This window comes from Mauremys reevesii, linkage group 13, assembly GCF_016161935.1.
Source record: "Mauremys reevesii isolate NIE-2019 linkage group 13, ASM1616193v1, whole genome shotgun sequence".
Lineage (NCBI taxonomy): Eukaryota > Metazoa > Chordata > Testudines > Geoemydidae > Mauremys > Mauremys reevesii.
The window spans coordinates 38010189-38027657 of NC_052635.1; the positions used below are offsets into that span (position 1 = coordinate 38010189).

General features: G+C 43.4%; 1 protein-coding gene across 1 annotated transcript; it reads left to right on the plus strand.

Moving 5' to 3' along the window:
- Positions 1 to 9129: 9129 nt before the first annotated feature.
- On the plus strand, positions 9130 to 16710 carry PCK1 (phosphoenolpyruvate carboxykinase 1). Its single transcript, XM_039499280.1, has 10 exons — positions 9130 to 9348; positions 9568 to 9817; positions 10664 to 10845; positions 11494 to 11697; positions 12023 to 12210; positions 13307 to 13469; positions 13643 to 13867; positions 13955 to 14086; positions 15093 to 15188; positions 15786 to 16710. The coding sequence occupies exons 2-10, from the start codon at positions 9594 to 9596 to the stop codon at positions 16238 to 16240; spliced, it is 1869 nt and encodes a 622-aa protein (XP_039355214.1). The 5' UTR covers positions 9130 to 9348; positions 9568 to 9593; the 3' UTR covers positions 16241 to 16710.
- The last annotated feature ends 759 nt before the right edge of the window (positions 16711 to 17469 follow it).

Here is a 17469-nt window from a genome sequence, read left to right on the forward strand (position 1 = left end):
GGTACAATGTTTGCCTTCTGACCTTTATAGAGCTTGGCTTTTATTTTTGCACGGTCAGCTTCTTTATCCTGTCCTTGTTTCCACTATTACACAGAGCGTGAAATATTCAGCCAAGCAAAATATAGAGCAAAGATTATTTGAAACAGAAAACATGCTTAAATCCTGTTTAAATGCGTCTGTGCTGGTAGGAAAGTAGAAAATAGGTTTTAGGTGAAAGGAAACACATTTATCTAAAGGCTAGGAACAGGTGAGAGAGAACGTTAGTATTATTATTTGTATTACAATAGTCTCAACCAAGATCAAGATCCCACTGTGCTAGGCATTGTACATACACAGAGTAATAGAAAGTTCCTGTCCAGAAGAATTTAAAAAGCTAAATAGACAAGACTGTGAAGAAATGACTAATCTACATAGACAAGAGCAAGAAGAAGGAGTATTACCCTCCCCATTTGGCACATTGGGAATTAAGGCACAGAGAGATAAACGTGCCCAGGGTCACAGAGGAAGCCTGAAGCAGAAGTATGGATTGAACCCTGAATCCCTGTCCTATATTTGTTAACTGCTTTTTCTCTACTGCCTGGGGGGTGGCATTAGGAGGTTTGTCACCTGTCCCCTCCTCATGCAGGAAGTGGGAATCCCTGACAATGTCACCGGCTGAGTACACAACAGCTATGTGGTAAGCCTGGATTTCCATCACTGGCTGACTGCAGCAACTGTGCCCTTACTTTGTAAACGTAAGTCTCGGGGCCATCTGGACTTTGTACAAATTGACCAGAGCAGCTGCTGGAGAGGGAAAGGGAAATGCACAACCTTCCACTGACTGTTTTCCAGTCTGAGTGCAGCTTGTCCCTTGTCTCCTAATGGTGGCTATGCCATCCATCGAGCCAAAAAGAATATATTAACCAAGCAAACAGCCTAATCAATAATGCATTGATAGAAAAAAAAATCCACCAAAGCCTTCCTGGGGCCGCTTTGCAAGACTGTGATCGCAAAATGCTCTCAAGTGCCACCCAGCATCACCTCTGTCTTGTGGGGAGTATGTTTAAGATTGTGGCTATTCATCTAGCTCCCTGCTGTAGCATTAGGAGAATGCCAAGCACCTTGATAAGGAGGCTATGTAAAGCTGGATGCTGTCCAGATACTTAGAGCCCTGCAAATTTGTGGGTATCTGCTTTATATCTGAAGACCAGATGCGGATACAAATTTTGTATCTATGCAGGGCTCTGATGGTAACAGCCCAGTGGGCAGCTGTGAGGAACCAGGGCACAGATCTTGCACCTGCCTTGGGCTGTGGCTCCGAGCTGCCTTCCCCTCTCACCCCTGGTGGGAGCTGGGTCGGGGAGAGCTGCGCTGGCAGCTGTGGGAAGCCTGGGTCCCTCCACCTGTCCTGGGCAGAGGGGCTGGGGGGGCAGGGATAGATACTGGGCAGGGGGCAGGGACATGGGCCGGGGGCTGCTCAGGCCCCCCGCCCAGGGCACGTGGAAGGTCCACCACGGCTCCACACAGCTGCCTGCCTGGCTTTTACTGTGGCCAGGCTGCCCCTTCAAGGCACCCCCTGTTGCAGCCCAGTCGGGGAGAGCTGCGCTGGCAGCTGTGGGGAGCCTGGATCCCTCTAACTGCTCTAAGAGGGGGGCCTGCAGGGCAGGGGCAGGGACAGGGGCTGGGGGCCATTCGGGCCTCCTGCCCAGGGCAGGTGGAGGGATCCAGGCTCTCCACAGCTGCCAGTGCGGCTCTCCCTGACCCGGCTCCAGCCTGAGGGGAGGCGGCTCAGAGCTGCAGCCCGGCCATGGTAAGAGCCAGGTTGGCAGCTGTGGGGAGCTGTGGTGGACCCTCCACCTGCCCTGGGTGGGGGGTCCGAGTAGCCCCCGGGCAGCTCCACAGGTCCCCCTCGGCCAGGCCAGCGTGGAGCCCAGCTAAGGGTGAGGCAGGTCTGAGGGAAGGCCAGAGGGGCTGGGGAACTCCAGACTGGCAACTCCCGAGGCTGCAGGGCCTTGCCCAAGGCCCCATAGAGGCACTGGGTGGCAGAGAGAGGCAGCAGATCCAGACCCAACCTTGCCTGTAATGAGTGGCTGCCACTGCAGTCTGCCCCAGGGCGAGTTGGTGACTGGCCCTAGCCTATAACTGAGGCGAGGTAGGAATAGAAGGGGTGGGGGTTCCCCTGGGTGGGGAGACTCTGAGACTGCAGGGGTATTGCCAGGGGGCAGCATCCCAAACATGAGGGACACTGGGGCCAGCGGCAGCAGGACACCAGCCTGCAGAGGGTGCTCCAGAAGCTGGAAGAGCTAATTCCCTGGACAACCAGCAGGTGGCGCTGCAGCGGTGAGTCACGCATGGCTACAGGGATCTATAATCACCAGTTCCTCCAACTCTCACACAGAGGTTCTCCACCACATTGGCATTGCGGCATCTGCCATGAATTGTTTACAATGAGTATGGAATCACCATCATCTCGGCACGACAGCCAAGTTCAGGATGTATTCTCCGTATCTTCTCCCTATTGCTGTACAGTTGCGAAATACAGACACTATGCCTTCAGACCGGGGAAAGCTGGAGGTTTTCTATATAAAATGCCAATGCAATATATTAGGCATAAAGTGGAATGACTTCCTTGAAATGCAGATGTTTATGGTCATGCTGGTCCACAGACCAGAGGGGCAGCAGCACAACATACTGCCCCTAAAACAAGGCTCATGTAATGACCAAGCTCTCAAGAAGGTATTAACAATTTTTACTGGTAGGAAGCTCAGATAATCTCCTCAATTCTATCAGCCAAGAGGGACATGGATCCATTTGTGTCACTGCTAATGCATTTTCCCCTTTATCATGGATTTGCTTATATTACATTGTCACGAAGCTTCAGCATGGGCAGCGCAGAGATGAGAAAGCGAGAGTGGCAAATGCAAATGAAAAAACAAATCCACCATATTTCCTGGCACAACTATAAAACTAGACCAAATGTTTCGATATCTTCTGTCATTCTCTTGGCTCTCTCAGTAACTCAGCAGATCTTACTTCTCAGGCAATGTTGTGCCAGGTTGAAAACTATGCAGCTTCAGGGATTTTCCACCATATTAAAGTAACTTTACAAGCAGCATAAAGCAAACAATGCAATAACATTTATGATGAGAAGAAACAGGTGAGATGGGGAAGAACTGTAATGAAGTCTGCAACCTTTTCTCTCTCTCCAGAGAGGCCCTATTCTGCAGTCCAATGCAAGGTTTTGCAGTCCAGATGTATTTCATATGCAGTGCACATCTGGGTTTGCAACGCCTTTTCTGTGGGGATAGGAATGCAGAAGGCCGAGGGCCAGAACTTCCCTTTACTTCAATGGAGCTGGGCCCCTTTGCACAGCTGAGGATCTGGCCTTGAGAAATTAGAGGAAGGATGCTTTTGTGATTTCTTCATGTAGCGAATTATTCCAGATATTTTCATATTAAAAAAAAAAGTATGTGACACCTGTTTTGTTTTAAGATGTGGACTGGGTCTTAATGGAGCTGGGCTCAATACCTGGCTCTGCCACAGACTCCCTATGCAGTCCAGATAAATTGATTTTTAAAAATCTATTGCCTTAAAACAAAACAGCTATCACACCAAACTTTTTTTTATTTGACAATACCTGCAATAGTTAGCTATGTGAGGAACTCAGAATTTCCAACTCTATTACAAATAATTATGTGCCATTAGTGACTTTCGTGTGTGTGTGTGTGTGTGTGTGTGTGTGTGTGTGTGTGTGTGTGTGTGTGTGTGTGTGTGTGTGTGTGTGTGTGTGTGTGTGTGAGATTCTTTTCTTGAGTACCTAAGAACATTTAATTTTATTTTATTGAGCTCTGGTAAGTCACTCCTAAACTGAAGCACTCAAAACCTCTAATTTGAACAGCCTGACTGGTGTCCATCAAAGTAGACATCTTGAAAACACTCTTTTCAAGGCACTTATTGAACACTATCATCTGGAAATGTCAGATTTGCACTCATTTAAATAATGTGACAGCTTCCAAAAAAGACACCTGATGAGCTTCAGATTCCTGTGTCACAAAAAGTACAGAGAAGAAGTAGCAAGAAAATATTCAATCTAGAGGATTTGAATTCTGCTACTAGATGTGATATATTAAAATACTCTTACTATTAAAAAAAGTGTTTTTCATTTAAAACAAAACAAAATGTACACGTGAGACATTTTTTAAAAAGGCCCTTACACTTTCCCCAATGATTTTATTGCTGGTGAAATTTGCCAGCTTGATAGTCCTGGACACTGGAGTGTTCTGCTTAGCTAAGACTACGGGTGGCAGCAGCAGTGCAAGCTAATTGTAGTTGTGCAACATGACCCAGTAGGGTTGGATTGTCAGGGGGCTGAATACCCTATGGACTACACTGGGAGTTGTGGTGCTCAGCACCTCTGAAAATCAGACCTCTTTAGTGACTCAAATTGAGCATCCCCAAAGTGAGAAGAACCATTTGGAAAACCATGGTCCTAGTTTTTCTATGCTCCAATTATCCTACTGGAATATGGGTACAATACTAGCATACCTCACAGAGGGGTTGGGAGGCTTAATGGAGTATTTATAATAATGGGCTTTAGATCTTCTGGCAAGAGGTGCTACCCAAATACAAAGCATATGCTGGTTATGGATTGACACTGCCCAGTGTATGGGCATTCATATTCAAATTCTGCTGACATCAAAAGTGAAAAAGTTTGGAAGCCTTAATGTAACATGAAATGGACATAGGTTCACTCAGCAGTGCCATCGATTTAGCTTTGCACGGATGTCACTAAGATGAGTCTGGCCCATTGCCCTTTTCTACAGATATACACATTGTTATTTTACTCTCTCTTGTTTGTTCATATAGACACAATACAGTGATTTCTTATGTGCCCACCACCACAGCCTCTGGCTACAAATACATCATTAAAAATAATATACCCTGTACTACTGACAATAGGCAGCAACAATCACCAGTTAACCTCCTGTCTGTGCCTAGTGATGACTTGGAAACAGCCCACGCTAGCTCAAGCACACGATAATCCTTGGGTAAATGCAGTGTGCCCTGGACTATGCTCTGCAGGTTTGCAAACTTGGCCCCCTCACAAGTTTAAGAAAAATCCTCAAGAATTTTGCTTATTCCATTAGGCAAACATGGAGGTTTCCTGTGAGCTGAAATTTACAGAGCTCCTTTTGATTTGCCTATTAACTCCTGTTTGTCAACATCCTCAACCATGTCGTCAGTAAAGGCAGCTTAGTCCCTGGAAGAGGTTTTCTTGGCTAACATGTGTTTGCTTTATTGGCTGTTGGCTGGATCTGCAGAATCTCTTTTTCTCTCCCTGTCTCTGGATGAAAACTGTGACCTGCAACCTAAGGTCTGGGTGAAACTCTCCAACCTCAGGGCTAAAGCCACTATATGACAGTTGTGTGATGATACTGAAGCCACATAAATACACATCCCATCATCCCAATCCTGGCCTGACCCCGAACCATCGCCCCCATATTCTTGTTCCCCACTGCCCTGCATAGGAACTGTAATGACATTTAATACAATACACAGTTCCAGCCATATACCTCTAGCAAGGGCACAATGCTGCATATTCTTGAGCACCACCTACTGACAATTTATCTTTTAACAGATGTGCACGGATGGGGTGGGACACCATATGATGACAGGACAGGAAAAAGCTCTATTAAGACATATAAAGCTTAGAGCGGGTTGGAAAAATTCCAACAAAACATTGCCAAATCAGCAAATTCTGATGAAGCAAAGTCAGAACATTTTGCAGTGTCTGATTTTGCCAAAGTACTGATGGAACCCAAGCAGGGTTCCACCTGTAAGTGGGCCCAAAGCATGGGCAACCTTCCTCTCAGCATTAGATTGCTTTTAATTTGACCTATCTTAATGCATTTGTATCTCTCGCAGCAATCTTTAGTATCTCTTATCCACTCCATGCTTTACCAGCCTTTGGTTTTATCAGGAATGTTGGCCTTGCTACGCATCAAGGACATCTCCTGTTACTTCACTATTTTCTTTCCTTTGCTTGCACAAAACACAATAAAAGACTTTCCCAGGAGTGTACTCTTTTCTTTCCTGTATTGCTGTTTCTGCCAGTCACTCACCAACTAACACAAGAGACCCTTCAAACTGATGGCATTTTAAAGGTGGAGGTTGTGGGTCAGGTTGGAATTTTTATCTACTATACAGATAGGCTTGGCATTGCACAGTATTACTATTCAGGGTTTGAATTCCAGTATCAAGAGATGAATTGTCTGTAACAATGAAGTCTAACTAATGGAAATCTACTTGGAAAAATATTACTGAATGGCATAAACTTGAACTTTTGACAGCTTCTGAATTCCGCTACAAGCTTGTAGCTCATTAGCTAGGCCACTGACACCAATTTTATTACTTCATAATACTCAATAGCCTGACTAAAGTGAGATCCAAGATTTGCTGTCCTAGAAACTTTATATATCTATATCTATCTATATATATATATATATATATATGAATGTATATAGGAGTAAGATGGAAAGACCATGTCATTCAGTGCTCAGCATCTCTGCTGGGACTGGGGGTGAAAAGGTAGAAAAGGAGGTGAAAAGTAAGGTGGCAAAATTTGCAAATGATACACTATTACTGAAGATAGTTAAGTCCAAAGCTGACTGTGAAGCATTACAAAGGGATCTCACTAAACTGGGTGACTGGATAACAAAATGGCAGATGAAATTCAATGTTGGTAAGTGCAAAGTGATGCACATTGGAAAATATAATCCCAACTATACACAGAAAATGATGGGAGTCTAAATTGGCTCTTCCCACTCAAGAAAGAGATCTTGGAGTTATCGTTGCTAGATCTCTGAAAACATCTGCTCAGTGTACAGCAGCAGTCAAAGAAGCTGTCATAATCAATATTATAATGCCACTATATAAATCCATAGTACACATACACCTTGAATACTGAATGCAGTTCTGGTCGCCCCATCTCAGAAAAGGTATTAGAATTGGAAAAGGTATAGCGAAGGACAACAAAAATTATTAGGGGTATGAAACAGCTTCTGTCTGAGGAGAGATTAAAAAGCTTGGCGTGCTGGGGCCTGGAGCCGCCCCTGTGCATACCAGAGTGGGAGGGCACATGCATACAAATCTCAAGCTTCTCTTTATGAAAAGCATTTTCTCAGAGAGTGTTTCTCAAATACAGCCACCAGGGGCTTTTCTTGCAGCCACAGCCTTCTGCACAGTGATTGGAGGGGTGGGGGAAAAACAGCAGCCCCTCCCCTGGGATCGCCAGGATGGGTTTGGCCTGCCCCCCTTTGGAGCCACAACGGCAGAGGAACAGACAGCTGGTGTGAGTTCCCCACCTTCCCAGGGGCAGTGGTGCTCTGGCTTCCGGCTTCAGCCCTGGGGCGGCGGGCAGCAGGCTCTGGGCACGTTCCAGCTGCATGGCAGCAGACTCCAGCCACAGGCTCTGTCCCCCTCCCCCACAGCTGCAGGACCTGGCAGGCTCCATCCTCAGACCCATCCACCCCATCACCCCTGGCCCCCACTGCCTACCTCCTCATCTAAGGTTTAATTTATCCCCCAGCTTGCCAGGGTTGAGTAAGTCTGCTGTGAAAAGTGATATATGTATGTTTGTTAATATCACTTTTCACTGCTTCCCAGCTAGCTAAGAAGTCTGCTGTGAAAAGTGAGTTTAACAAACGTATTTTTCACAGAAGCAGACTTACTAGCTAGCAAGTCTAACACAAATATGCAACCAAAAAAGCAAAAGAAACAACAACAAGACAAGGACATGCCATGAACCTTCTCTATGTTTCTATTCTATTTAGGTCTAGTAAAGAATAGAGACAACTGTACATTATTTGTATTATTCAGTCTGCAAAAAAACCCTTACATAAATAAATTACTATGATTTGAATGTGTATTTGTTCATATTTATATGTTTTTCCTCAAGTTAATTAAGTATTTTAGGAAAAATTGTCATAGCGGCCACCAGCAAGAGTTAGTGGCTGTACTCTGAGGCCACCAAAAAATTTGTTGTGAGAACCCTTGTAAGAGGTGGACATCTAAAGACCTAAACATAGCAAAATGCATAGGGAGTTATGGGCCAGATATATCCAAAGAGTTTAGGCCATACAGATGTCCTCAATTGTCTGATTTGTGGGCAGGATTGCATCAGTTATAAAGACATGTGCAACTGAATGCCTGAACTCTGCAAATCTGGTCCTATCTCTAGGAACCGTGCAGGAATGAAATACTTTCACAGGGTTACCATGGGGTCAATCATTTCATCAATCAAATTATATCAATTAATGACAAAAAAACTGCTGTTGCCTTACAGGAAGTTACATATGGAAAGCAGAATTTTATGTTATTCTTTTATTAACTTAGAGAACTGTTATTAACTCTTCCTTGCTAAACACAAGGAAGTTTTCTGATTTTTCTTGGGTAGCAATTTAGATACAGCTTTACATTTTCCATAGTAACTCTGTTAAATCAACAATAACAGAAGTTTTTTTAGGTGCTCAGACAATTGCTGATCTGTCACTGCTCACTCTACTGGGAAGTTACAGAATTTTGAGACTATCTGTTCTGTACACATGCAGAGCCCTGGCTTAGCGAGACAGAGCTTTTGCTTATATCTAACACTATAGGAAATACATCAGCAAGAATGATTTTGGCATAGCTTTTCAGAACTTCATGCACAAACTTAAAACCTGCAGGTACATTGATATGTGAATAGAATGTGAAATGCTCTCTTTTATTCCCCTGCTATTACTGCTCAAAGCTGCACTTTATCCCCACATCAGGCAGTGTTTCCAAGGTGAGTAAACACACTCTGTATGAGGCTCCAGTTCACAGCCAACTAGCAGGCGCACACATACGAAATGTGCCAGGCTGTCTATTATGCTTTACTACCCTTGGTGTTCTAGTTTCAGCCACTCATTGCGCACAACCTTTCCCACACATTGAGGAGTTACAACACTTTTTGCATCAGAGCAGAACTAGTTCAAAGATTGTCCAAACCAACAAGTTTTGTAATTGCTTAAAGCAGCAAATCCAAGGGCTGAGAATCTCAGCTTCGAGCATTCATTAATCAAGCCTGTTAAATAATTACCTCTTCACGGCTTCTTGTCAATTGTTCATGACGATAACTGTCCACGACACTGTTCCAAGAGCCATCCTGTGATGACATGGGGACAAGCCTGCTTCACCTCAGCTGGTGGGAAGGACTCCAGCATCCGAGGAGTATTTAAGAGAGGTATCCTTCTTGGAAGTAAATGATCACAAGAATAGTCCAAAGTAGGCAAAATCTGAACAGGTAGAAGAAGCAGTGAAATCCTCTCTGAACTCTTTTACAGGAAAGTAAGTGGAGTTTCTATATATAAATTTTATGCATTCTTCTAGAGCTTTAAATTCCATATCTATGCACAGGTTTGATTTAGATTTATTACCATAAGCACACAATTAAATTTATTACACATTCTTTTTATTACTGAATGTGTTTTTAGAAAAGCATATTCCTTCCATTAGGAATTGTTGGGTAATGTGCTAACAGGCCAAATGTTTGATCTTTGATTGCAGACAATATCCACTGCCGCCTACAAATAATGACTCCCCAGCTGAAGACTCGACTGAACATAACCTCACGACTCATCCAGGGGGATCTGAAGAGCCTGTCTCAGGAAGTGAGATACTTCATTGAAAGCAATGCCAAGCTATGCCAACCTGCTAGAATTCATATCTGTGACGGCTCAGAGGAAGAGAACAAAAACATTCTGGATATCATGGTAGAACAAGGCATGATCAAGAAGCTGAAGAAGTATGAGAACTGGTAAGTAACAGACATATGTAAAAGAAAGTCAGGGTTAGACCTGAGAGAATTGTGGTATATAATTTTCCATGAACATTTATATTTAAAAGGGCATTTCATTTCAACCATGTTCAAAACCCTTTAGTGTTTACTTTCCATGAGCATTTGAGTACTCAGAAAAAGCGCACTTTATCCTTGAATATTCACCCAATGCTGATTTAAATGGTATTATTCAGTTGGAATATTCACAGTTTACAATTCATTTTTCTATTACATAAATCATCCAATTCAGGAACAAAACCATATCATGTGACGTGCGTAGCACTTTAAGTCTTCAAAATGCTTTGCCAACACAATGGGTTAGGTTCTGATCTCACTTAGGCCTTGATCCTGCAAACACTTTCACCTGTATTCAAAGTGTTTACAGGGTCTCCGCTTTAGCCAGGAGTCGCTCTATTGATTTCTGTGCAAAACTGGCAAAACTCTCGATTTATACTGGTGTAAATAAGACTAGAATCAAGTCTTACATCTCCTGATGAGTTATTAACCCCATTTGACTGTTGGTGAAGCTTAGATCAAGAGAGATTAACATGTAACTATACTACAGCTAAATTTCTTAAGTCATGACACCGTCAGTTCATTCTGCAATATCATAGCTATTTTGTATGACAGAATACATTCCACCGATCCTTTATCTGAATAAGCTGTGGCTGTCTGGAAAGATATCTGGATGTTATGGGCTCTGTCACCTTACCCACTATAACGCATTTTACCCTATTGTGCCTTCCCTGTAGGGAAGGATTAAATGTACTCTACCTACCACTTTTTAACGACCAAAACACAATTTCCTAATTTTTTTTTTAATAGTTGGTTGGCTCTCACTGATCCAAGGGATGTGGCAAGGATTGAAAGCAAAACAGTCATTATCACTCAGGAGCAGAGAGATACCATTCCGATCCCTAAAACTGGAACTAGCCAGCTGGGTCACTGGATGTCAGAAGAAGATTTTGAGAAAGCCTTCAATGTCAGATTCCCCGGGTGCATGAAAGGTAAAAAGAAAATTCACATGATACTTTCATAATAATAAAAACACCAGTAATAATAAATAATAATCTAAACATACAAACACATTTGGCTAAGATTTACAAACTTTGGCACATAAGGTTAGGCACCTAACTCATTTTATCAGGTCTTTCAGTCTCAGAGCTCTGCATACATATACGCGGTCATTCTACTACCCATTTTAAAGAAGGGCAACTAAAGCTTGGGTGACTTTCCTGAAATCAACAGAGAGTCAGCAGTAGATGGAAAATTGAGGACAGAACCCAGGAATCCTGACTCCTTGGGTCAAATTCTCTTCAATGGAATTCCACCAGTTTACACTAGCAGAGAATTTGGCCTCTTGCTCCTTCTGAGACTGCTAGACAATTCTACCTACACAGCACACCAGCTTTTATAATTTTAAAACACAGAAAACTACTAGTAGTTAAAAACAAAACCTTTTATTACATAACCTGACGAAAAGGAACACTTCAAATCTATAAATATCCTCTGGAACCACCTTGCAAAAGGTGGGGAGCTTTTAAGGAAGTGAGAAAATGTAAAGGGACAATATACTTTTTGATGATTATTCTAACAATACACTGTTTTTCTTCTTGGTCACATCTCACTCACGTGGCTCTGCTCCTACTTTACAGGGCGTACAATGTATGTCATCCCCTTTAGTATGGGGCCCATTGGGTCTCCTTTATGCAAGATTGGGATTGAGTTGACAGATTCACCATACGTGGTGGCCAGCATGAGAATTATGACCCGGATGGGAACAGCCGTCTTGGAAGCCCTAGGGAATGGAGAGTTTGTAAAATGTCTTCATTCGGTTGGGTGCCCTTTCCCACTAAAAAGTAAGTAATCGTATTAACCATTAACTCTGGCTAATTCTCAGACATATGTGTTGCACCTATCTTGTATCCTTGGCACACTGAAAACTGCCAGTGAAATCAATGGGAGGATTTGGCGTGTGCAAGAAAAGCAGAGTCAAGTCCAAGGTGAAGGAATTAGGATTTAAGGCCTTTCTACGGGGCAGATTATTCCCCAGATGCCCACTGGAGGGTTTCTGAAGCATCTGGTACTGGTCAGTGTCAGACACAGGACGCTGACTAGACGAACCTTTGGTCTGACCCAGTCTGGCAATTCCTATATTCACAAGTAGTGCATTGTGTTTTGCAGAACCACTAGTAAACAATTGGCCCTGCAACCCAGATTTGACTCTGATTGCTCAGATTCCTGATCGCAGAGAAATCATCTCATTTGGCAGTGGTTATGGAGGAAACTCCTTGCTGGGGAAAAAGTGCTTTGCCCTCAGGATTGCCAGCAGAATTGCCAAGGAAGAGGGCTGGCTTGCTGAGCACATGCTGGTAAGAGCCGTTAAAATCAGAAGTGCATTTTTTAAAGCAATTAAACCTCAAAACAGCTCAGCGTGAATATGCCATGACTTGATACAGTATTAGGGGAATTACTGTCTGGCATGAATGTTACTGTGATGTGAGATATATATATCATACAACCAGCTTATGTAGAAATAGGGAAGTACTTGTGTTGTTGATCAATAAGCATTTTATAGAAGAAAATATAAAAATAGGGATCTAAGCAAGATTTCCATCTGCTTGTTTAGGCCCTGATCTTGAATTACGTTCCATACAGGCAGACCTCAGTGTCTGTGCAGATCCCATTCACTTCAGTAAGGATACAGATGGGAATACGGATCTACATGCATACAACAGCTTGCAGAATAGGGTCCATAGTTCGTAAAATTATCTTTGATATTAAAAGCAGACCTGAAAAAAACTCCTGAAAATATGCATTTGCTTTTTCAAATGAATGGCATTTGCCTGTGTTCATGCCCTTCCTGTGTTCACTTTCCACTCTCATTTGAGCAATCAAGTTTCACTAAAATGGTCCTGCAAAGTGAATTTCCTAGTTACACACTTGAGTATTCACGGCAAGGACATTTTACATTCATTCGCACACGTATTTATGCCAGGTTGACCCACTCAGGGAACTGAAAAATACCACGTGGCTTACCTGATCATCCATCACAGCTCAGCAACACAAAAATATTCAAAGTCTGAATATTTTTAATCTGTAAAGTAAATTGATCTCCCTCTAACTCACTCTCCCTCCCTCCCCTTCTCCTCTTCTTAACCTCTCACTCTCCTCTGGCTCTTTCACTTCACAATAAAAGTATGCACTAGTCATTCCTATCATAAAAAAAAAAATCCCACCTTTGACCCCACTTGCCACTCCAACACAATAATAATAAAGTTTGAGTAAATGTGTGAATAAATTTGAAAAACCTGCGATCTGCTCACATGTATTCCATGAGGGGACACTTTGTCAAATAAAATTCTATCTGCAGCAAATCCAGCATGTTTTATTATTACCATTTACTGGTAATAACACAAGTGCAGGAAAAAATAAGCATATTAAACAGAGACATTTATTTTTCAATAGATCCTGGGTATCACAAACCCAGAGGGTGAGAAGAAGTACTTTACCGCGGCATTCCCCAGTGCATGTGGCAAAACTAACTTGGCTATGATGAACCCAACTCTGCCAGGATGGAAAATTGAGTGTGTTGGGGATGATATTGCCTGGATGAAATTTGATGAGCAAGGTAACTCTTCTTACTTTAAGGCTGAATTGCTCTAGGGACCAGTCCTGCTCTCATTAAAGTCTGTGGCCACTTCCCTCTGACTTTGACGGCAGCAGGATCTGGATCCTACTCTGCCGAGAGCTCAAATGGTGAGTTGGGTTTTGTATCATTGTTTGGTATCTCTTAAATTCCAGGTAATTTAAGGGCAATCAATCCAGAAAATGGATTTTTTGGAGTTGCTCCTGGGACATCAGTAAAAACAAACCCCAATGCCATAAAGACCATACACAAGAATACCATCTTCACCAATGTAGCAGAAACCAGCGATGGAGGCATATACTGGGAAGGCATTGATGAACCACTTGCACCAGGAGTGACACTGACTTCATGGAAGAACAAGAAGTGGACTCCAGGGAATGGTAACTGTGCATGTTTGGGGGGCTTTTTAAATTTCTCATCCCATTTCACGTTAACTCCGCAATCATGAAATATTTTGGTCTGTACAGGGGAGACTTGCGCCCATCCCAATTCTCGATTCTGCACCCCTGCCAGCCAGTGCCCAATCATTGACCCTGCCTGGGAATCTCCAGAAGGAGTGCCGATTGAGGGTATAATATTTGGAGGCCGTAGACCTGCTGGTAAGAGCTGCAATAATGTGTATCAAGACCAAAGCCCTAGCCACTGTATGCCTAAAACTGTGCTGGCAACAGTTGGGTTTAAATATGATTTTTGCTACTGTGGTGTCCCTGAGCAGTGAGAGCAGCAAAATAACTAGGTTAGTAAACCACATTTTAAGAAGCGGCCTATGATTTTTGGGGGCCCAACACCTTATAATTATCTGTATTATGTTAACACCTAGGGGCCCCAACAAAGATCAGGGCCCCATTGTGCTAGGCATGGGACAGAGAGTTAGTAAGATACAGTCCATGCCTCAGAGCCTGGGCTTACAGTGTAGATAGCCCAGACTGAGAAAGAGTGGGAGAAATGAAGTATTATCCCCAATTTATAGATGAGGCTGCCTACTGGACCACGTTCCATTCAAAATCTGGCCACAAGAGCAAGCGATGTCCACATTATGACTTTTAGCCCTGTGGCTAGAGCACTCACCTGGGAGGTAGGACACCCAGGTTTGATTCCCTCCTCTGCTTGATTTGGAGAAGTAATTTGCGTCGGGGTCTCCCACCTCTGAAGGGAGCACTCTAAGCACTGAGCTATGGGATATTCTAGGGTGGTGCTTCCTCAAGCTCTCCAATTGAAGTTGTTCAGTTTGGAAAGCTAATTAAAAAGTGATTGGAGTAGGGAGACTGGACCCCAGATCTCCCACCTTTTAGGTGGGTGCTGTAACCACCAGACAACAGTATCAGTCTCCCTTTCTCTCTCTCTCTTGCTCACGGACTCAAAGTATTTATACACGGTGGAACAGCTTCAAATATTTAAAGATTCGTTGGGCCAGAGAGAAAGAGAGAATTCTGACCTAAATTATTTTCCAATAAGAGAGAGGGGGAAAAATGAACTGAATTATATAACAGGAAAAAGAGGGACTGAATTCTATAGTAATGTGCATACTGCTATAGCATATAGCTAAAGCTGCTATAGCAAAGACTTTTGGACCTTTAATTAGTGAAGCTATTTTGTTCTCTACAGGTGTGCCTCTAGTATATGAGGCCCTTAGCTGGCAGCATGGCGTATTTATAGGAGCAGCTATGAGATCTGAAGCAACAGCAGCTGCTGAGCACAAAGGTAAATCAAAATCTAATTTGCCTTTCCATATTAAAAGTAGTCCTTTCTGGATACCCAACAGTGATCACCTGTAAATTACTATATGCTAAAGTCTGCTTCTTGGGAGTTAATTTTGTGAATTGTGCAGTTTTCAAAATACAAAATATTCTGCTTGGAGCTAAAAAAAAAATTTCTAAAACTCCATGTGGGTAATATGGAGCAAGGACACAGTGTGACCACCAGGATGCCGGAGTCTGAGTTGAAAGACTTGATACTGAGGCATTGTGTGATCTTAGACAAGTCACTGAAGTCTTCTGTTTTGCTACAGAGCACATGTTGCATGGGCAATGCAAGCTAGTTTTGGGATGCCCAACTTCAGACACTCAGGGATGAATTTTCAGAGTTCTGACCATCCGCACCATCCATTTACTTAAACTGGAGTTGACCATGCTTAGCGCCTCTGCAATTCAGGCTCTGAATCAATTTTTGCCTCAGTTTCCCCATTTGTAGATTGGGGATAATGCTTAACCAGATTCTTAAAGCTCTTCTTGCTGACAGGTTAAAATGTTGTATGAGGGCTAAGTATTATCTTACTTTCCACGTACATTCTTTTAACAGGAAAAATCATTATGCACGACCCCTTTGCCATGAGGCCTTTCTTTGGCTACAACTTTGGCAAATACCTTGCCCACTGGCTTAGCATGGCACATCGCCCAGCTGCAAAACTGCCCAAGATCTTCCATGTGAACTGGTTCAGAAAAGACAAGCAAGGAAAATTCCTGTGGCCCGGTTATGGGGAGAACTCCCGTGTCCTGGAATGGATGTTCAACAGAATCCGTGGAGAGGCTGATGCCAAGCGAACTCCTATAGGCTACATCCCTGCTGACACAGCCTTGAACCTGAAGGGCCTAGAAGGCATTGACATGACAGAACTGTTTGATATCTCCAAAGAGTTCTGGGAAAAAGAGGTAATGGAAATCAAGAAATATTTTGAAGAGCAAGTTAATGCTGACCTACCTTATGAAATAGAAAGAGAAATTCTTGCACTGGAGCAAAGGATAAAACAGCTGTAACTGATCAAAACAGTTCTGAGTCCACACATAATGAAGATGACAAGCACACTTTACTGGAAGCACACTAATACATTGATAGGTAGGAGCGCAATGCTGAAAAATATAAACATTTTCATTCTAAAAAGGAAAATCAAGGTTGTTAGTCAGCTGGAACTCCTGGACATCCCAGAGGTAACTTCCAGCCCATGGGTTTAGTATTACATGTGCAAATGACCCTTAAGGCATCTGAATGATCATTTGCATGCATAATTACTATAATTCTGCACGCAATCACATGTACAGATTACTTGGATACATTTTTGCATGTGGAGTCTGTGTTTTCAGAATTGCAATGTTTTCGAGAATGCCTGTTTCTGTTATAATGAGCATTAAAGACCCAGATGAATTTGTTTTTACCTTAGGCCTGGTCTACACTAGGAGTTTATGTCGAATTTAGCAGCGTTAATTCGACTTAACCGTGCACCCGTCCACACCAGGAAGCTAATTAGTTCGACCTAGAGGGCTCTTTAGTTCGAATTCTGTACTCCTCCCCGACGAGGGGAGTAGCGCTAAATTCGACATGGCTATGTTGAATTAGGCTATGTGTGGACGGAAATTGACCTTAGTAGCTCCGGGAGCTATCCCACAGTGCACCACTCTGTTGACGCTCTGGACAGCAGTCCGAGCTTGGATGTTCTGACCAGCCACACAGGAAATGCCCAGGGAAAATTTGACATGCTCCGGCGCCTTGTGGATGTTCTGCAGGACCACAGGCAGGAGGACAGAGCCCCCCTGCACTGTATCTGCAACCGCCCTCCCCCACCACAAAGTCCCAAACCCCCCTCACCCAAAGTAACAAGAAGGAGGGGCGACAGGGGCCATGAAAACTGTCACTGCACCCCTGCAGAGTGCACAAATACAAGAAGGCTCTCATTCCCTAAATGTTGAGAAGTCCTTCCCTTCCTGGCTCACCGAAGCCCCAATCCCAGTTTCATCCCCTAACTGTGTAGTTGATTATTAAAAGTAGTTTGCTGTTAATTACTATTTCCATCAAGTTTTTCTTCAGAAGACTGTCTGTGAAGTGCAGGGGAAAGGGGGTTGTTAATTGCATGGGACAGTCACCTTTACCAGGGTACAGACACGGGGGCAGGATCAACAGCAGGTCACACACACAGTGCAGTCAGTAGGCACCCTGGTCGGTCTGGGAGGTGTTATCCATGTTCTGTGTGGGTGGGGGGTACGTGACTTTG

What these genes read in the sequence shown, in the direction of transcription:
- PCK1 (XM_039499280.1), top strand. Translation starts at nt 9,594, where the DNA reads ATGACTCCCCAGCTGAAGACTCGACTGAACATAACCTCACGACTCATC. An exon ending in GGCTTGCTGAGCACATGCTG is followed by an intron (nt 12,211 to 13,306) that starts GTAAGAGCCGTT and finishes ATTTTTCAATAG; the next exon opens with ATCCTGGGTATCACAAACCC. An exon ending in AGCAGCTGCTGAGCACAAAG is followed by an intron (nt 15,189 to 15,785) that starts GTAAATCAAAAT and finishes TTCTTTTAACAG; the next exon opens with GAAAAATCATTATGCACGAC.